We start from the raw sequence: 21,060 nt of genomic DNA, 5'->3' as shown, positions 1-21,060 counted from the left end.
TTTGAGAACATGTCCCTGGCCAAGTTCGCAGGGGTTGACGGTATTAAAGTGAAGGAGTTTCATTTTCATTATTGTAATGCAGTGTTCTTTAGTGAAACATATCACCTTTTTAACACTTTAATGCGCCTCAAACGGTTCATCACGAACCGGCTGCTGCAGATGGAGTATGGCTGATCATATGCATCAGACATGCTCGATAAACAGGAGGAACCGCCGGGGCTCAGTAGAGTCTATTCCCAAGCAATAGTTCCAAGTCGGTTGGATTTGAGAAGGTTTTGATGATCGTTACAAATCCTAATAAAAGTATTATAGAATTTGTGACAGGTTATGGAACCTTTTACAGCCATCTGACTTCAAAATGTTGTTTGGGCTCTATTTCCCACGTTTTTCGGTTGATTTTTATTACATAGTAATTTATTAATGTCATAGTCGCTTTTTCGATTTTTTACAATGTTAGTTGGTCATATTTTCTTTAAATAAAGCAATAAAAATCGACCGAAGAATCAATAGTGGGAAGGAGATTTGCAGCACTTAATTGTGCTGATAGATTCGAAGCTAACGTGCGAACACTTAAACGCATTGTTGACGTCAATGCGTTCGACGTGACATTTTGGACAAAAACTGACTGCTTTATATTAACTTAACAACGTTACTTGTGTATGCCTAGGTTGACATTTCTAGGCTACGCTTGAGAAAATGACATGGTTCATCTAGGTAGGACCGATAGGACAATTGAACGAATTTGAATATTTTTAATTGTATTTGTAGCGGGATGAAGGTTGACATGAAATCTTTATTATTTTAAAATTTTATTGCAATCAACTGACCAACTTGGCGTATTTTTGGTTATCTCTTAGATGTTCAGAAGTTCAGTTACATGTTTCTGTTGATTTTGGACCGATAACAATTTAAGGACACAAAATATGAACACAAGTAGAAAACGATTAGCGAAATCAAGAAAACAATTTGACACAGGATCAACTATATTTTAACATACAGGGTTCGATTGATTCGATGAAAAAAAACAACATACGACAACTGACTTAACGAGGAGAAAAACATATTTAACCATACCACAAAATCAAAACAACAACTGACAATTCTCTTCACTGATTCGGGCTTGTAATATTCGGGCTAGTGACATTTGGGCTAACGGTGCATTCGGGCTAGTGTCGTTCAGGCTAGTGTCATCCGGGCTAGTGACATTCGGGCTAGTGTTATAGAATCGTCGATGACATCCATATCGTCCGCTAAGCAAAGCGCTGGACATTCTTAGGCACATCTGCCTATGATTACTGTAGAGTCGCTAAACTTTTCGGACGCTTGCTTTAAGTTATCGCTTAGCCATTTGAAATGATCTTCGACAATGGATCAGGAGCTCACCCGCATGTGATGACCACTGCCTGTTGTTCAAATTTGCGGTTGTTCACAACCTTCATTTTGCGTTGTGCGAGCTGTCTCGATCTCATCCGATCCCCCACTATGCCGATTGCATGTATTGCTGTCAGCTCCATTTCCTCTATAGACTTACCGCTTACCACGAGGGTAATGTCATCGGCAAAGCTAGCGAGCTTCACGTCCAGTAAACGTAATATGGGCCAGAATACTCCATCATACGCAGTCATGTACCGGACTCAGGGTTGACCCCTGAGGGATTTCTGCGGTGATGTTGTAACTCCTCTCTCCTTTCTTGGTTTCGTAGAAGAGCACCCCGTTCTGAAAGTAGCTCTCCAGTATCCGGCATAGGCTATCCGGGACTCCTAGGTGATGTATGGTACTCTCGATGGCAGCCCAGCTGACACTGTAGAACGCGTTCTTCAAGTGAAGCGTGAAGCGTGGCAATAGCGAATCCCTCTTCACTTCGTTTGGAGCGCTACCTCGGCACTCTCTGTAGGCATCACCCCAAGGGGTCGCACACAGGCGTAAATGGGCCAAATTCCTGGCCATAAGTCGAATTTTTTTTTTCAGGGTTTTCCAGAGTCTAATATATTTTAAAGATAAATGAAGTAATGCTTCATCATACTTACCTTACCGGTCAGGCTAAGGCCGGGGTGGCCTCTGCTGTACATAGGAGCCGCCTCCATTCCACTCGGTCCATGGATGTTTGTCTCCAGTTCCGCACTCTGCGTAGGGTCCGCAGATCGTCCTCCACTTGGTCGACCCACCTAGCTCGCTGCGCTCCACGTCTTCTTGTACCGGTCGGATGACTCTCGAGAACCATTTTAGTCGGGTTGCTATCCGACATCCTGATGACGTGACCCGCCCACCGTAGCCTCCCGATTTTCGCGGTATGGACGATGGTTGGTTCTCCCAGCAGCTGATGCAGCTCGTGGTTCATTCGCCTTCTCCAAGTCCCGTCTTCCATCTGCACTCCGCCGTAGATGGTACGCAACACCTTCCGTTCGAAAACTCCAAGGGCGCGTTGGTCCTCTGCACGTAGGGTCCATGTTTCGTGCCCATAGAGGACGACCGGTCTAATCAACGTTTTGTAGATGGTTAACTTCGTGTTACGGCGAACTTTATTCGATCGTAGAGTTCTGCGGAGTCCAAAGTAGGCACGATTTCCTGCCACAATGCGCCTCTGAATTTCTCTGCTGGTGTCGTTGTCGTCGGTCACCAGTGAGCCCAAGTACACGAATTCTTCAACCGCCTCGATTTCATCACCGTCGATATGAATTCGGGGTGGCGGGCGCGGTGATTCCTCCCTGGAGCCCTTCGCCATCATGTACTTTGTCTTCGACACATTAATGACTAATCCGATTCGCCTGGCTTCACTCTTTAGTCGGATGTACGTTTCCGCCATCGTCTCAAATTTACGAGCAATAATATCAATATCGTCGGCGAAACCAAGCAGCTGAACGGACTTCGTGAGAATCGTCCCACTCGTGTTTATCCCCGCTCTTCTTATTACACCCTCCAAAGCAATGTTGAACAGCAAGCACGAAAGACCATCACCTTGCCGTAGCCCTCTGCGAGATTCGAAGGGACTCGAGAGTGTCCCTGATACTCGAACTACGCACATCACTCGATCCATCGTCGCCTTGATCAACCGTATCAGTTTATCCGGGAATCCGTATTCGTGCATAATCTGCCATAGCTGTTCTCGATCGATTGTATCATACGCCGATTTGAAATCGATGAACAAGTGATGTGTGGGCACGTTGTATTCGCGGCATTTCTGCAACACCTGGCGGATGGCGAACATCTGGTCCGTTGTAGCGCGTTCACCCAGAAATCCAGCCTGATATTGTCCCACGAACTCTCTTGCAATCGGTGATAGACGGCGGCATAAAATTTGAGAGAGTATTTTGTAGGCAGCGCTCAGTAGTGTGATCGCGCGGTAGTTCCCGCAATCCAACTTGTCGCCCTTTTTGTAGATGGGACACACGATACCTTCCATCCATTCCTCCGGTAATACTTCCTCCTCCCAAATCTTGGTAATGACCCAGTGTAGTGCTCTCACCAGTGCTTCTCCACCGTATTTTAGAAGCTCGCTTGGTAGTTGATCTGCTCCAGCGGCTTTGTTGTTTTTCAACCGGCCAACCTCCTCCTCAATCTCTTGAAGGTCAGGGGCCGGAAGTCTTTCGTCCTGTGCACGTACTCCTAGATCTGTTACCACGCCACCTTCGGTACTTGCAACGTCGCCATTGAGGTGCTCATCGTAATGCTGCCGCCACCTCTCGACCACCTCACGCTCGCTCGTGAGAATATTCCCGTGATTATCTCGGCACATGTCGGCTTGTGGCACAAAGCCTATGCGCGAGCGGTTCAGTTTCTCGTAGAACTTTCGTGTTTCCTTAGCGCGGTACAGCTCTTCCATCGCTTCGCGATCTCGTTCTTCCTGCTGGCGCTTCTTCATCCGGAAGACTGAGTTCTGCCTGTTCCGCGCCTGTTTGTAACGTGCCTCATTCGCTCTCGTACGGTGTTGCAGCATTCTCGCCCATGCTGCATTCTTCTCGTTTTTTCAACTGTTCACATTCGCCGTCGTACCAGTCGTTTCTGTGATTCGGAGTCGCGAAACCTAGTGATGTAGCCGAGGTACTACCTATGGCGGATCGGATGTCCCTCCAGCCATCTTCAAGTGTAGCTGCGCCAAGCTGCTCTTCCGTTGGTAGGGCCACTGCTAACTGCTGCGCGTAGTCTTGAGCCACTTCTACGTTACGAAGTTGCTTGATGTTGAGCCGCGGCGTTCGACTTCGACGCGTGGTGATAACTGTCGAAAGTTTTGAGCGCATGCATACAGCGACTAAGTAGTGATCCGAATCTATATTCGCACTGCGGTATGTGCGGACGTTGGTTATATCTGAGAAGAATTTACCGTCGATTAAAACGTGGTCGATTTGGTTTTCTGTTTGATGGTCGGGTGATCTCCAGGTGGCTTTGTGGATATCTTTGCGGGGGAAGAAGGTGCTTCGGACTACCATACCACGGGAGGCTGCAAAGTTTACGTATCGCTGGCCGTTATCATTCGATACGGCGTGCAGGCTGTTTCGCCCGATTACCGGTCTGTACATTTCCTCCCTTCCTACCTGCGCGTTCATGTCGCCGACAACGATTTTCACGTCACGCGGCGAGCAACCATCGTATGTTTGCTCTAACTGCGCGTAGAACGCTTCTTTCTCGTCATCGGGTCTCCCTTCGTGTGGGCAGTGGACGTTGATGATGCTGTAGTTGAAGAAACGGCCCTTAACTCTCAACATGCACATCCTTGCGTTGATCGGCTGCCACCCGATCACACGTTGTCGCATCTTGCCCAACACTATAAATCCTGTTCCCAGTTCATTGGTGGTGCCACAGCTTTGGTAGAAGGTAGCCGCTTGATGTCCACTTTTCCACACTTTCTGTCCAGTCCAACAAAGTTCCTGCAACGCCACGATGTCGAAGTTGCGGGGATGTAGTTCGTCGTAGATTATCCTGTCACATCCTGCGAAACCTAGTGACTTGCAATTCCATGTTCCAAGTTTCCAATCGTAGTCCTTATTTCGTCGCGTGAGTCTTTGCCGATTGTATCGAGTCGTATTTTCTCCTATGTTATTCGCAATGGGGATTTTTACGGGTGGCTTATTGGGCCTACGCCAACACTCCTGTCTCGCCGGAGGGCCATCGTGTCAGTTCTGTTTAACGTCCCAACCAACACTGGGACGACCACGCTGATGGGGCTACCACCTTGGATCTAGCTGGGCGTGGTGCAGCGTTTCTTACTCAGCCGCTGGATGCCAGAACAGACGCTGTTTGAGCCGCACCTCCTTGGTGAACAGACACTCGGATCGTACCTCCTCAATCTAGCTGAAGTCAGAAGGACAACAGTGCCCAGGCTGCACTACCAGCTAAGCACACAACTCTTAGCTGGCGGTCTTTGTCATCGCTTGACCCGTGGAAGCATGAGGTAGGAACTTGTGAGGACTAGAGCTATATTGGACGCTCTCCTTATCGACTCACCGTTTTGCAGCCCAATGCTTCATCATGTGGCAATCAATAAAATACTTTGGGATGCATATTTTTTTAAGAATAAATGCCGAAATTTCACGATTTTCTCTACTGTTTTTTTCATTTGCATCATAACTCATCGGAAGAACTTCAATTATCGAAATATTGACAATTTGAAAAAATAACTGAGTATGTAACACAGTTCTCCTGATAAGGGTGTATCATTTAAACAAAAAACTTCACCTGGTTTCATTTATTTTGCTCTCTTACAGAAGAGTTTTCAAAATCATGTTTTTTGTCAATTTTGAACCATTTTCAGCATTCAAAAAGTTTTCAGATTCTGCAGCATTCCGCGATCTGGATAAAATTACAATAAAATATAAGGCATATCCTTTGTGAATCGCAAGAGAACGGGTACCAGAAAGTACCAGACGAAAAAATAAATCATTTTGAATTTTACACCTTTTCGACTAGTTTTTAGTTACAATTTATGTTTAATTTTGATATAACAACTTCGTTTCGACTACTTTTTCAATGAACGGCCACTTATTCTCGGTAGATAGATCACAGCAGAATACAAATCTGGTCTTCCATCTCTTAACAAAATGTGTCAAATGGAATTAATTTAGTCAATTTGGACAGAAATCTCCATACACCGATAAACGCCTAAATGTATGCAATGCAGTAGTAGTCTAATGTAGCTAGAACTGTTGTGTTCAAAAATTGTTATAAAATAACTCAAATAAAGAGCTCACTATTTGTAGCATGTAATCTAATAATATGTTGATGCACCGTTAAGAAAATATTTTCAGATAAATATTGTTTTTCATAGCTAAACTCATTGAGTTTTTCACTCAGTACTCCACGAACTTACTTTTATGTATAAAGTTGTGTTAAAATGCCATGTTTTAATAGAAAAATTCAAACTGATATATTCCACACGGTTCTATCATCATGTTCAAACTCCTAAAATTTCAATCCATGATTAATTTTTGAGTTTTGATGTGTTTTCCAGGGCACTATAAAAGTTACCCCAAAATGAAAATGTGACTCCCAAAATATCTAGAAAAAGGTACCTACAACATTTAAACTGAGTTTAAGGGACCGTACAAAAATAACGGCCCATATTCCCAAAAATTGTGAAGATAGAACAATTGTTCAACAAGTTTCCCAATTTTGCTCCCATTGGCACTCCTTACAACTTTGCTGAATACATTATCTACACTTATAAAAGAATTGAATTTCTCTCACACTTCTAGGAGAATTTCTATGAAACGAGGTGGCCCTTGTTTCCAAACAATATTTTTCATGGAAATATAATTATTTTTCAGTTCTCTGTTGTCAAATAAAAATGTTGGATGCTTCAAGTGATTTTTGGGGGTGAAAATAAACGTTGTCCTTGGAGAGGTTATAAGAAATCATTTCTAACCCTTAAGTGGATTAATATGGCTATTTATAATCCAAAATGCTTCCTCAATATCTAAATTCACAATTTTATCGCTAGTACATACATAATACACCATAAAAACGTGTTAAAACTTTTTGGCCATGAATTCGACCCTGTTACTCCAGTGTGGGTCGTGTTGGCTACCTGGCCTACTTACGTGCTGTAATCTCTTTGTTCTGTGCCAAAGCCGCCCTGTAGTCCTCACATCGTTCCATTCGACCCTCATCGGTGCGAGCTCTTTGCATCCTCCTTCTAGCTCTTAGGCAGGATGCGCGGAGTTCTGCTATTTCTGGACACCGCCAGAATACCAGGTTACGTCCATTCCTGGGTAGGGATCGCCTTGGCATTGCGGCATCACATGTATGGCTTAGGGTTCCGACTCATCGCTGGATAAATCGTCGGTTTTACCCTCCATCAGCTATCGCTCCACAAATGCCGGTTTATCGAAGCGCGAGGTCAAGCATCCCCAAAGGCGGTCGATGACCTATGGCAGCGGTCTTCCTCCGTGTGCCACCCTGTATCAAATGGTCACTGTGTGTGTATATCTATCGTCAACCCTCCAGTCCGATCTGGGGTTTAGACCCGGGCTTCAGAAGGTCACATCACTATGCACTGTTCCGCGACATCCACGTTTAGTCTATAGCCATAGCTTCGAATAGAGTCCAGCCTTTCGCGTTAGTCGAGCGGCTACCCCACTTAACTGTCCAGGCATTGAAGTGTGCACCGATAACCATAGGACTCAATCCAGCTGGTGTGCTCGATAGTCTCTTAGCTTTGTCGAGAACTGGTCTATCGGCCACCTGAGAGGGGCATAACAACTGCAGTAGTACACCCTGTTGATCTTCGCTGCCTTGTGTGAAATTATTTCCTGGACCGGAAAACGATCGGTTGTAAAAATCGCCGCTAGCTTCTTAGCCTTATCTACTACCCAGTTCCCGTTATCGGAAGGAATGCGGTAGAGTAGAGCGCTCAAGCAAAATTCCTCTTTTTTCCGCCAGTAATTTTTACAACTGATCTATATGGAGAGAAACGTCACTTTTCCTTACGGAATAATAGCACGGACTATTTTTCCGCACGGAAAAGTGACAGCTCCATTTGATTCGCACGGGAGGCGTTACGAGTGTTACACTTTTTTCCTTACTTGCCATCTGCGAACTGCTCAAGTAATTTTGAAGCGGAATCATTACTTGACCATTAGGGTAATTGTTCCCTTCGTTGTGGTAGTACCTAATGTTGCAGTAGTGGCATTTGAGCACTTTTTCGACTGAAATTTTACCAAATGGCATTTTTAATAGATGTATTATGCTTATATTATTAGATTGCACTTTTTGTGTGCTTAAGATTTGCCCAAAAACCTATTTAAAAAAAATATTTTCCTTAATAATTCTGCTGCTGTGTTCCTATTGTTGCGGTAGTGTTCCTAATGTTGCGGTATCCTATATGATTTCAATGGGATACCGCAACATTAGGAACAGAAATTAAATTTTACCTCCTTAATAGGAACAGTGTGCCTAATGTTGTGGTATGCGATTATTGATCGAAAACAGAGAGAAACGATAGTTTTCATATTTTTCCCAGCAAATTTGGATAGAAAACTACCGACTAACGTTTTGAAACCATTCATTAAATGGTACGATCATATTTTTTTGAATTAATTTACCTTATTACCACAACGATCGGCACACTTACCCTACTTGTCCTATCTTTTTACCCTTCTTACACCCATAAGAAGGGTATAAATATCGCTCGAAAAACCGACTTTCGATCCGAGGCCTGGAGGGCCGAGTCTCATATACCAATGAACTCAGCTCGACGAACTAAGAAAATGTCTGTATGTGTGTGTGTGTGTGTATGTGTGTATGTGTGTGTGTGTGTGTATGTGTGTTACAAAAAAAAGTCACGCACGTTTCTCAGCCGTCTGTCAACCGATTTGAGTTCTCTTGGAAGCAAATGAAAGCTACTACATCCTAGTAGAACGCTATTGAATTTTTTTTCGATTGGACGTTTGGTTACCGAGATATCTCTCGAAGAGTACTTATGAGTCATACATCGAAACTTTTTAAGATTTTTGACCAAGTGTATCATAATAAATATTTCGGCCGTTTGTCAATCGATTTGGGTTCTCTTGGCACCAAATGAAAGCTACAGTATCCTGATAGATAGCCCAGAAATTTTATTTTGATTGGACATTTGGTTACAGAGATATCTTTCGAAGAGTACTTAGGATTTATACAACTAAACCTTTTGAGATTTTTGACCAAGTGTATCATAATGAATATCTCAGCCGTCTGTCAACCGATTTCGGTTCTCCTGGCACCAAATGAAAGCTACAACATTCTAGTAGAACCCTATACAATTTTATTAGGATTGGACATTTGGTTACCGAGATATCTTTCAAAGAGTACTTGGGAGTAGTACTGGTTAACTTTTTGAGAGATTTTTGACCAAGGGCACCATAATAAATATCTCAGCCATCTGTCTACCGATTTGGGTTCTCTAAGCACCAAATGAAAGCTGCAATATCCTTGTAAAAGGCCCTGAAATTTTATTTCGATTCGACATTTGATTACTGAGATATCTTACGAAGAGTATTTCAATAAATGCTTTTTTATTATTATATTCACTTGTTATCTTGCATTAGTTTTTGACCAGTCTATGGGAAATTCTTTTTCAATAAATAATGCTGACCTCATACAAAGTGTATACTAGCAGGTTATTGTTTTCAACAAAATTATAAATAACAAATTATAAATAAACAGGAATTCTATGGAAACTAACAATATGTTAAATGAAAGCTTTAAATTTATATATTGTGGGAAAAATGCAAGTACTGGACAGCCAAAATAATTAGCTAATTCCAAACTGATTAACATAGTAGATATATCATTTTTGTCCTTTTCACACCATAACCATGAATACAAAGTACTTCGGAGCTAATTTATTCGACTGATTAAGAGATATTAGACAAAGTGTATCTCGCTGATTTTCTTATCTATTTGTTAATTGTTTCAAGATCTTTTGGTAGTTAACAAAAGATACAATATTCCAGAATATGTAAGCTATTTTTTTAACATTCCATACAAGATTCTAGGAGGTGTCTGGCATTTCTGGTAGTTTAGTCCATGTTCTGATGCTATTTTGGAAACCAATCCACTAGATGCCAAATCCACAATATTTTCTAGAACTTTTGGTCAATCACACAAAATAAATTTGTTAAATACGAATAATACAACAATATTTTTAATAAGCGTAAGAAGGGTTCTGTTCACCATAGGTGGATTTAATCGGGTTTTTCACAGTACGTACGAAGTGGAAACTAGCCATTAGCTCTGTAATCTGCATTATCGTCGGATGGTTCAACATCTACGCGTGCCTAGACATTTAGGCCCGCCCGCCGTGTGACCCTTGTTCGCCGTGCAAATCAGGTATTTTGGTGCCAAGTTTCACTCCCTGGCGAGAGTTTACTCCTATCAAGGCCTTTACTGCCGTTCTACGCCCAATTGTCCCATGTTATATGGGAATCCCATATAACATGGGACAATTATGCGTAGAACGGCAGTTTACACGCCCTGGATTCTTGTCCTTGCTCGAACACTTGAAGCACGCCTCTGGCGGCTCGTAGATGCTGAGGGGGCACACTGACTAGCCTACTCTAATCTTGCCAACTGCAGCCGCCTCGTTCACCTGGGAGCTTGATCATGGAAATCTGCTTGCCTTTCGGACCCTTTTGCAGGCGGATCGATGCACTTGGTGCATCTACCTCGCACTGCAGCTGCGAGTTCTTCTGCGGCTGAATCTCGTCCAGGTTACACTGGAAAGTCGCCTCCGCTGCTAGGGATCTCACCTAGCCATTTTTGCCCAATACCTTTTGAGCTAATGCCTTGTAGAAGGTGACTTCAGCAGTCCTGGTTTTTACATTCGCGCCCGGTGGTGAGAGAAGATTTTCGCTTCGCATGTTCCTCAGCACCTCAGCGAGTGTATCCGCCTCAGTTTTGAAGACCAGCGCATCGTTTCGTTCGCGCTTGTGAGCTGGTGTTACTTTTCTTAACTCCTCCTTTCCAAGAATTCTCCTTCCCTTGGTTCGGTTGGCACTCGTTTCTCTTAGGGTTGACCTCCCAGAGCTTGGTTTCCCTGCCCCTTGCACGTTTCACAACCGACTTGGGAGCCTGATTGCTCACGCTGGCCGTCCCTTTTTCCTCTTCGGCTTTTCACCCGCCTCTGCCGCACGCTTCTTGCCCCCGACGTCTCTCGACAGGTTTCGTCCATGCAGCTCGAGCCGTAGGGCGCTTTGACCTCTCCACAACGGCGCCGGGTCTCATGCGCCATCGTCGCGTTGCCAGCAAAGAAGAAGCTGTCTGTTTGGGTGGACCGCTCTTCCCTGCTCGCGTCAGCCGTACTCCAATCTTCAACCAGGAGATCGTACTCCTTCTCGGCCAAAGCTAGACATTTGCGGAGCTTCAGCAGACCCTGTCTCAGGTCCTTGCTGATGTTAGTCCACCCTCTCCTAAAACCGATCAACTCATCCAGCTGTTCGGCAACTATCAACATCTTTGATATCCCGCTCCTGTTGCGGTTCAGAGTCCGTGTGGAAGCGATGCCATGTCGCTTGTACGGAGTTGCATCCGGATGTTTGGTATTTCGCAAGAGGCCGAGCCGAGCCCACTGCTGAACCCCCACCACGTCTAGCCTGAATCACCCTTACCGTATGACACGTATTAGATCATCGTTTCCCAACCATGACTCTCGCGAGTCTGTTGTCATCCCGCTTTTCGTAGAGCAATCGCAGTGTGCCTGCAAGCAGTTGGGAGGTCGCAAAACAAAGGTTGGGAAACCGTATATGAGATGTTTACTTACTTCCAAACTCCTGAAGCTTCGGAAATTCTTTTCAAATTTAATGTCGCCTGCTGAGTGTGCAGCACACTTGCAGCATTGCACAATGGTCCACGAACCAGATTTACGAGGAAAGATGTATTCAGCGCCTTCAAATGATTTTCTAGATTAACCCTCCAACGCCCAAAAACGAACCAATGGAGATAACAGATTTTTTTGTATGGGAAGTAAATTGTACAATAGAAATGTTCATTTCACCGAACCGGTTCATTTTACCGGTTCACTTTTGAACCGGTAAAACTGATTTTATTGACCCGATTAAGAATCGTTCAGTTTTCATAATTTATTCTCATGGGAGATCAAACACTTGAACAAAATATGTGTGTGTGTGAACCGGTTCGCTCAACTGGTTCACTTTTGAACCGGTGAAATCAATAATTTCGTGTTATTGGTATTATGCTGATGTTCTACATACAGTGAAGATAAAAGGATGAAGAATACATTATTTGTTGAACCGGTTTATTTAACCGATTCATTTTTGAACCGGTAAAAATAATTAAATTATCTCGCTTCAGGATAGCTCGAGTTTTATTATTACTTTTAATGGCTGACCTTCCAAAAAAGTGATTTGGCAAACCGGTTCGCTAAAACAGTTCATTTTTGAACCGGTAAAATCAATAATTTTATGTCACTAGTATTATGATGATAATTTGCGTATTACGATAATAAATGGATGCCCATTCAACAAGAAAACATGATTTTTGGAACCGATTCATCAAAATAATAATTTATGAACCGGTAAAATAATTTTGCTGTTCCGCTTGATATCCGTTGGAGTTTCATAATTTATTATAATGAACGATTGAACCTAGGACCAAAATAGGTGATTAGGAGAGCCGGTTCGCTAATCCGATAAACTTTTGAAAAGAAAAAATGTATTAATGTTAAAAAAGTTATTATTTTTGAAAAATGATTGATCAGCGAGACTAAACGATTTTGCAAACTGACTGGTAACACCAATCTAGTTATGAACCGGTTAAAATATGCTATTGTATAGTATGAGAAACGTTAAAGTTCTCTGATATGTATATTTTATGAGGATTATTCATACGACAAAACTGATTGATCGAAAGGGTTCGTTTGGCCGATACACTTTTGAACCAACTCAAGTAATTTTACTTATTTATTGATTTTGTCAAACATAACGTAGACTACATTTTCACTTATAACCACAGTATCGGACAATAAAAATGCATAAAAGCCGTTCTCCCTTACAAACTTCTTAGTCAACTTCATATTACCATATCTTAGTTATTTCTCAACCGGCTGTTTTCATTTTTCTGTGACGAACTACAAAAAAAAATCTAAAATTATTGAAAAAGTTCAGTATTAACTATTGATACAAAAGTCATAGATAGGTTGAATCTTAACAATTAAAACACAGAGAACAGACATCCAAGTCCAGTTCCGAAACTGTGTAAGGAATTTAACGGCCGTTTGAAATCGGCAACACAAGTGGCAATAGCGTGGCGCTGCAATCGGTTAAATTCCCATACTAATTTAATTCACCACTTGAAATGTTTCAATTCACCACTGACTGTGGCAATATGGTGTTTGGTGGCGTTAGTGTTGTCATCGTGTATTGGTTTGCAACCTTACTCAAGTAAAGATTCAAATCCTCACACAATTTTCCGAATGAAATTTGTTCTAGCCTTGATGTCTGTTCTCTGTGATTAAAATGCATCAATCCAAAAAACTAAAACAAAAAATTGTTACGTCTTAAATATCATTATGGTATTCTCGGCAAATTTGTTTCTTGTGTGATGCTAAAAAAAAAATCTGAAAAAATCGCATCAATAAAAGATTTTGCTTATGAGGTTCGTTATAACGGATACTACCAAATAATGATCAAAACTACCAAAATCTTTGACATGTGAAAGATGTTCCTTCTTTGATGAAATGCACAAAAAGTTACTGATAATTTTCATGGATATGCAAGTAATTCAACAATACGACTATCTTATCAATAAGTGCCATTGGTTTTATTGTACACGTATTATAGTTCAAATTTCCAATAGGGTTTGGAACTACTTGGGCACCCGCGTCAATTCCCGGCACCTCACAGCAAAAGAAATCAAAATATCACTTGCCCCATATTTTCCATACGCCCTTCCGTAGGTAATCGTCTCCAGCAACCTTTTCGCAACGGAATTCAAAGTCAATGAGCTACACTTTCACTCTGAAGCCGCACAAGTGCTCAAAACAAATATTACTCGCAGACGGGTGCACTTCGGCAGCACAAAGATGGGTGCCGAAGTGATTTCGCATTTGATTTTACTGGAAGTTCGGCACTTGTGCCGAGAATTGGTGCTGGACCTGGTGCAGTAAACTCGTTCAAAATCAAGTTTCCGGCAGAAAATTTTCACAACAATCACTGTCAACAACAAGTTCAACCAATTAGGTATCTGATTCAGACGGAAGAAGTGGTTGAAAACAGTCGTTTCGTTGTGAATTAAGGTTATAAATAATTTTGTTTACATGTTGTGCCGGGAATAGGGCAAAAAAACCTACAGATTTTTTATCAGGAAAATATTTATCAGGGAAGATTAATGTGCTTAGATTATCAAAACAAGTTGCTAAAAAATAGCGCCACTATAACACAATTTCAATAATCATTTTTGCGGATGCTCTGGATCCTATACAGTGGCTACTCATAACTATTGATGAGTCTCAAAAATGATTGATATGTGATTCTCGCGAGTTGTACCAAACTTATTCGTATTTACAATATATGGATGTAACGATTTTTACGACTCATCAATAGTTTTTTTTTTTTGTATTAACGAGATTTTTAGCCCTAGCCCTAGGTTAGTTCATCTCGGGACCCACGCTTTACTTCCCTTCCGAAGGAAGAACTCACATTTTGTGAGTTTGTCGGGAGTAAGATTCGATCCCAGATCCTCGGCGTGATAGTCAAGTATCATCAATAGTTACAAGTAGCCACTTTATAGGATCCAGAACATCCGCAAAAACGATCAAATTATTGAAATTGTGTTATTTTTTTTTATTTGAGCAGTCTCACGGTTAGATTAGCAGCATTGATTTCATCCTTGAATTGTTAAAACAAATCAATTTGAAAAGAATCAGGACATTATAGTTATTTCTTATTGAACTACCCATGTTTAAGAATATTCCGAATCTTGGTTTGATCCTAAACAAGTACTGTGGTCACTGGTTTATGAGTCGAAACATCCAATAAGCACAAAGAACAGACATCCAAGTCCAGTTCCGAAACTGTGTAAGGAATTTAACAGCCATTTGAAATCGGCAACACAAGTGGCAACATCGTGGCGCTGCAATCGATTAATTTCCCATACTAATTTAATTCACCACTTGAAATGTTTCAATTCACCACTGACTGTGGCAATATGGTGTTTGGTGGCGTTAGGGTTCTCATCGTATATTGGTTTGCAACCTTACTCAAGTGAAGATTCAAATCCTTACACAATATTCTAACTGAAATTTGTTGTAGCCAGGATGTCTGTTCTCTGTGCAATAAGTACGAAGTGGTTTTTAAAATGTTTTGTTAATGTTCCACCTGTTGTTATATACGCCACAGTGATCACTAATAAATCAGACGAATCATTGGTTCCTTTCTTAGATTACTAAAACAAATGAATTTGGAAAACATAGTGGACTCTAGCACAATTTTCATATATCGACTATTTTTACGGATGTTCCGGATAACCCGAAGATCCAACCAGTAGTCACTCTGATTTACAAAATTCTCGCAATAGCGATTTTATTCTTTGAATATGGAAACACATATGTTTGGAAAATTTCGCGACGCTTTAGCCCAATTTCCATTAATTGACTACTTCTACGGTTGTTTCAGATACCCCAAGGGCCCAATGCTTATTCTGACTCACAAAGCAATCACAATCATAATAATAGGACTTTCATTTCAAAAAAGCGTTACGGAGGGGGGAGATCGAAAAATGTTATTCAGTGGTCACTCCGATTTATAAATCAGTCGCAACATTGCTTTCAACCTTAAATTGCTAAAACAAATGAGTTCAATAAAAAATCGCGACGATCCAGCACAATTTTCATGAATCGTCCACTTTACGGATGTTTCGGATACCCCAAAGGCCCATCCAGTGGCCACTCTGAGTTACAAACTAATCGCAATAGTGATTTTAATTCTTAGATTCCTGGAACACATGAAAAAAAAACTGCGCTAATCTAGCACAATTTTTATGAGTTGATCACTTTTACGGATGTTCCAGATAACCCGAAGGTCCATTCATAGGCCACTCCTTATGTTGAACCAGTCATAATATTGATTTCAACTTTTATTGCTAAAACAAACGAGTTTGAAAAAAAACTGCGACACTGTAGCTCAATTTTCATGATTTGGCCATTTTTACGGATGTTCCGGATATCCCGAAGGCCAAATCAGTGGCCACAAAGGCTTACAAACCAGTCGCAAAAATGATTTCATCCTTAGGTTATTGGAACAAATCAGTTTAGAAAAAAATCGCGACGCTCTAGCACATTTTTTATGAGTTGACCACTTTTACGGATGTTTCGGATCTTCCGGTGGGTATCATATTGGCCATGTTACTGGCCATGCTGATCCATGGTGGATTCTTGCACTGTGCTAGCTAATTAGCAACGAAATAAAATTGTTTTGGCTTTTTTGCACATAAAAATTGAGAATAATCACTGCTGTTTGAATAAAATCACGTTAGGTACTATTTGGGGGCTCTTGGAATCGGTTCCAGGTACCAGAACCATAGTGACAGTGGACATATCTGATTTTTCTATAATTCCTACATTCAATCTGCATCGCTTCCTGCAGTTCATATGTTGAATCAGTTCAATATTTTGCTCAGTCAATTTATCTATCGAAAATTATCCAAAACTGATAAAATCGGATTATTGAGAACATACTGTATAAAACTTTCAATTACACCAGATAAAATTGAAGCACATCTGAAGCCAATATAAATGACGATTAGTTAAAACCATAATGTTATTTCGTCTTTGTGTTATGACAGATTATAGAAAACTGCCTGATTCTGCTTGTAGTCGATTCCCGGTGGCCACTCCGGATGGACCTGGACCACTTTCGCCAAAAATCAAAATATACTAGTATAGCTTTCATTTAAAACCAGTTGCAAAAGATTTGATCGAGAATTCGATTTTTAACAATCAAAACAAAACAGGTGTCACCTAGAGGTGACACTGGACGTTGGAGAGTTAATATGGTATTCTACAAAGTTGTTCCTAAAAATAAGGCCCTCTTTTCAATATACATGAATATTAGGGTGGTCCATATTTTCAAAGAAATTGGGAACCATACTTTTTTATTTGCAAGAATAACTATATACATTCTTCGGAAAAGTTGTAGATCCATCAATTTTGAGCAAGTTTGCTGACGACACTTTTTATGTAGCTTTAGAATTGACCGATCTATAGGTATTTTTCTGAATAAGCTTAGGGTGGTTCAAGAAAAACCGGTTTTCCGGCGTTATTTTTTTTTTATATTCGATTTTTCATCAAAGTTGTCCAAGAAACACTTGTAGGGCATTTGAAGACGCGTCGGTTCGTGCTCTGAGATGGTCGTTATCTCTTTTGGTTCAAGAGTTACAGGCATTTTTCTTAAATAATCATAGTTTTTTTTTTAAAGGGTTTATGATGGTTTGGGGCAAACATAAAAAATATCTTTTGCCCGCATTCAAAAGAAGAAATGCTGTTATAAAACATATCAAAAAATTAGAGAGTTGTTATTTTTGTAACTCAAGTGAAAAATACTTGAAAAGTGCCTATTTTTTCTAGAACATCATCAATATCTTTTGAACGGAATGACATAGCAACATTCTCAGCGCACGAAAATGAGCGTTTTTGAAAGCTCTAAAAGTGGTTCTTAGGCGACTTTGACGAGAAATTTGAAACAAAAAAGATAAAGCGTTTAAACTGTTTTGACCAAATTTGTAGCATGTTCCCATAGTTTTCATAGGGTGACGCTAGAACAAATCGTTTTATTGCTTTATCTTTTTTGTTTCAAATTTCTCGTCAAAGTTGTCTAAGAACCACTTTTAGAGCTTTCAAAAACGCTCATTTTCGTGCGCTGAGAATGTTGCTACGTCATTCTGTTCAAAAGATATTGATGGTTTTCTAGAAAAAAAAAGCCATTTTTCAAATATTTTTCACTTGAGTTACAAAAATAACACCCCTCCAATTTTTTGATATGTTTTATAACAGCATTTCTTCTTTTGAATGCGGGCAAAAGATATTTTTTATGTTTGCCCCAACCCATCATAAACCCATTCTAGAAAACTATGATTTTTATAGAAAAACGCTTGTAACTCTTGAACCAAAAGAGATAACGACCATCTCAGCGCACCAAACGACGCGTCTTCAAATGCTCCACAAGTGTTTCTTGGGCGACTTTGATGAAAAATCGAAACTGAAAAAGTTAACGCGAGAAAACCGGTTTTTCTTGAACCACCCTAAGCTTAATTTAAAAAAAATACCTCTAGATCGGTCAATTTTTAAGCTACATAAATAGTGTCTTCAGCAAAGTTGCTCAAAATTGATAGATGTACAACTTTCCCGAAGAATGTATGCAGTTATTCTTGCAAGTAAACAAGTTTGGTCCCCAATTTCTTTGAAAATATGAACCACCCTAATTTTCATGCACATTTAAAAGAGGGCCTTATTATTAGGGACAACTTTGTAAAAGACCATATTTGCCTAAAAACTCATTTAAAGGCGTTGAATGCATCTTTCCTCGTAAATCTGGTTCGTGGACCTCTGTGCATTGTGATAGAGACGTCTGTGACTAGGTTAAGGACTAGGTATCATGTAACCGATACCATTTAGATTCCTTTAGGCAACTGCCTGCAACGAATCATATTCACTTAATAGCACTTTAGTATATCGAACAAATCTTTTGTGGATTGAAATAAAAACTTATTTGCTTTTACAGCTGGTCGACGTATATCTCAACTTGGACGTGAAGATCCATTGCATGATTCTGCTGGTCCCTCTGATTGGCATCAACATGATCCGGAACCTGAAGATCCTGGCGCCATTCTCCACACTTGCTAACCTGATTACTTTTGTTGGTGAGTAATATCGATGGCATTTTTGGTCGAAACAGCGAGTAATTCTTTTTTCCGCATTCAGGTCTCGGCATGATTCTGTACTACGTTTTGGATGACCTGCCTTCGCTCTCGGAACGTGAGATGGTTACCGACATTGGACGTTTCCCGCTGTTCTTCGGCACAACATTGTTCGCTCTCGAGGCCGTTGGAGTGGTGAGTAGTGGGGTGTTACCTGTGTGTACATCATTTAAAGCTAATTGGATTTGTTGTATTGCTCCTCAGATTATAGCCCTTGAAAACAACATGGCAACACCAAAGTCCTTTGGAGGAGCCTTCGGTGTGCTGAACGTGGGAATGTTTGTCATTGTGGCTTTGTATGCTGGAATGGGATTCATCGGATACTGGAAGTACGGTGCAGACGCGTTGGGAAGTGTGACGCTTAATCTACCGGAAATGGATATGTAAGAGGATTATTTAGCAAATCAAATTTTGGTTGATCAATACTTTGATTCTACTTTTCAGTTTGTCCCGCACCATTCGAATTCTGTTCGCAGTAGCCATTTTCATCTCGTATGGTTTGCAATGCTACGTCCCCGTGGACATCATTTGGAATGTGTATCTGGTCCAGAAGTACAAGGACTCGAACAACAAATTCGTATACGAAATGCTGGTGCGCATTGTGGTTGTAATCGTGACTTGTAAGTATAGAAGTGAGCCCATCAGTTCTCAGTTACCCACTAATCAATGTTCCTGTTTTCCAACATTTCAGTCCTCCTGGCAGTAGCGATTCCACGACTGGGCCTATTCATTTCACTTTTCGGAGCGCTTTGTCTCTCCGCCCTGGGAATCGCCTTCCCGGCCATCATGGAAATCTGCGTACTTTGGCCCGACAAGCTAGGACCTGGCAGGATGATTCTCTGGAAGGACATCATCTTGATATTGTTTGGCATCATTGGACTCGTCGCCGGTACCTACACCAGCGTCCGTGATATTATCTACAGTTTTCAATAGACGCCAGTATTTTCCTGCTATGACTAGCTACCATAGAACATCTCTCTCGCAAATGTAGATCTTACCAAACCAAAACATTAATAGATAGGCAAAACGGCTGCTACACTAGACCAGCAGCTTGCGCGACTAACCAAATCCAATAGACTGTAGGACTTTTGCTACCAAAGTAGTGAGATTGAAAATTTATAAGAAGATGCCTAGCTACTGGTATAATACAGGTAGTGGAAAATGGAGCTCCTAGTACATACAACGTCCAATAGACGAACAATCAAATGCTTATACGAAATGAGAAAAGTATTGCTGAATACTCTAAATGGCCTTGACAGCACCGGTAGTAGCTGCGCATACGGTAGTTGCAAGTTAAGCCTGATTGTAGTTGTAACCGAATTGGAACCGCTCTGGCCAACATATCACTTGAAGTCAACATTGAAGATTCGTAATTCACTTGAGCAGCAGCAGACAGGCACTTGATTCGGACAAATTGTCCTCGCACATTCTGTTATGGTACGAACCGGCGTTATATTTTGTTGATGATTTAAGTATCATTGTTTTAGACATAGAGCATGCTTTAACAGTCGAGGCTCTCGTTCAGACGGAGGAACCTTCTCCAGCTCGATTTCAAATGCGAGCCCACGATTTGAGATTGTTTTTATCTATTGTGCTATAACCAACTGGCTGAATTTATTTCCGACAGGCCAAATGATTCGCTCAAAGCGTTTATTTTATTATCATTGAAATTAACAAAATTAAACATGTACACAAAAAAAACTGTACCTATAATGTATCTCGAGTCAATTGAAAGAACGGACCTCATGAACCATTGGAACTAGCGGTAACTGTTCGGAAAGTTTTCCCTTAAGCAGTGAAGATGGCTTCCAGCGCAACTGGACGAAGCGAAACCTGGTTACCAATCCATTTCAAGCCACGCTCAAGAGTCAGACAATCTGGAAGCTTGTGGTGGAAACATACTTGGAGTTTGAAGATTCCTGGAGAGTGGTATAGACATAGATCGCCAACTAAGAGTTGCGTGCTTATCTGATAATACAGCTTGGGCGCTCTTGTCCTTCTGGCTTCATCTAGATTGGGGAGATACGTACTGAGCATCTGTTTAGGGGAAGGAGGTGTGGCTCAAACAGCGTCTTAGGCCAACAACCTGCTGTCCTCTAAACCCAAAAACCGTTACAGAAACCGAAATGAAAGTTTACAAACTGATTCGACGGCAACGAGTTT

At 41.2% G+C, this 21,060-nt stretch overlaps 1 protein-coding gene across 8 annotated transcripts in view; it reads left to right on the top strand.

Moving 5' to 3' along the window:
* LOC115254025 (proton-coupled amino acid transporter-like protein CG1139) overlaps positions 1–20,603 on the top strand; it is a 51,901-nt gene extending 31,298 nt beyond the window's left edge. For all 8 annotated transcript variants that reach the window (XM_062850704.1, XM_029859394.2, XM_029859396.2 and 5 more), the window contains exons 5-9: positions 18,702–18,840; positions 18,902–19,032; positions 19,102–19,280; positions 19,342–19,517; positions 19,589–20,603. In XM_062850704.1, coding sequence (XP_062706688.1) covers positions 18,702–18,840; positions 18,902–19,032; positions 19,102–19,280; positions 19,342–19,517; positions 19,589–19,830 — 867 coding nt within the window. In that variant the 3' untranslated portion in view covers positions 19,831–20,603. The remainder of the gene's footprint in view (positions 1–18,701; positions 18,841–18,901; positions 19,033–19,101; positions 19,281–19,341; positions 19,518–19,588) is intronic.
* The last annotated feature ends 457 nt before the right edge of the window (positions 20,604–21,060 follow it).

Source organism: Aedes albopictus, chromosome 2, assembly GCF_035046485.1.
Source record: "Aedes albopictus strain Foshan chromosome 2, AalbF5, whole genome shotgun sequence".
Classification (NCBI taxonomy): Eukaryota; Metazoa; Arthropoda; class Insecta; order Diptera; family Culicidae; genus Aedes; species Aedes albopictus.
Note: the sequence above shows the minus strand (reverse complement) of the source record. Positions and strands in the feature narration are given on the sequence as shown.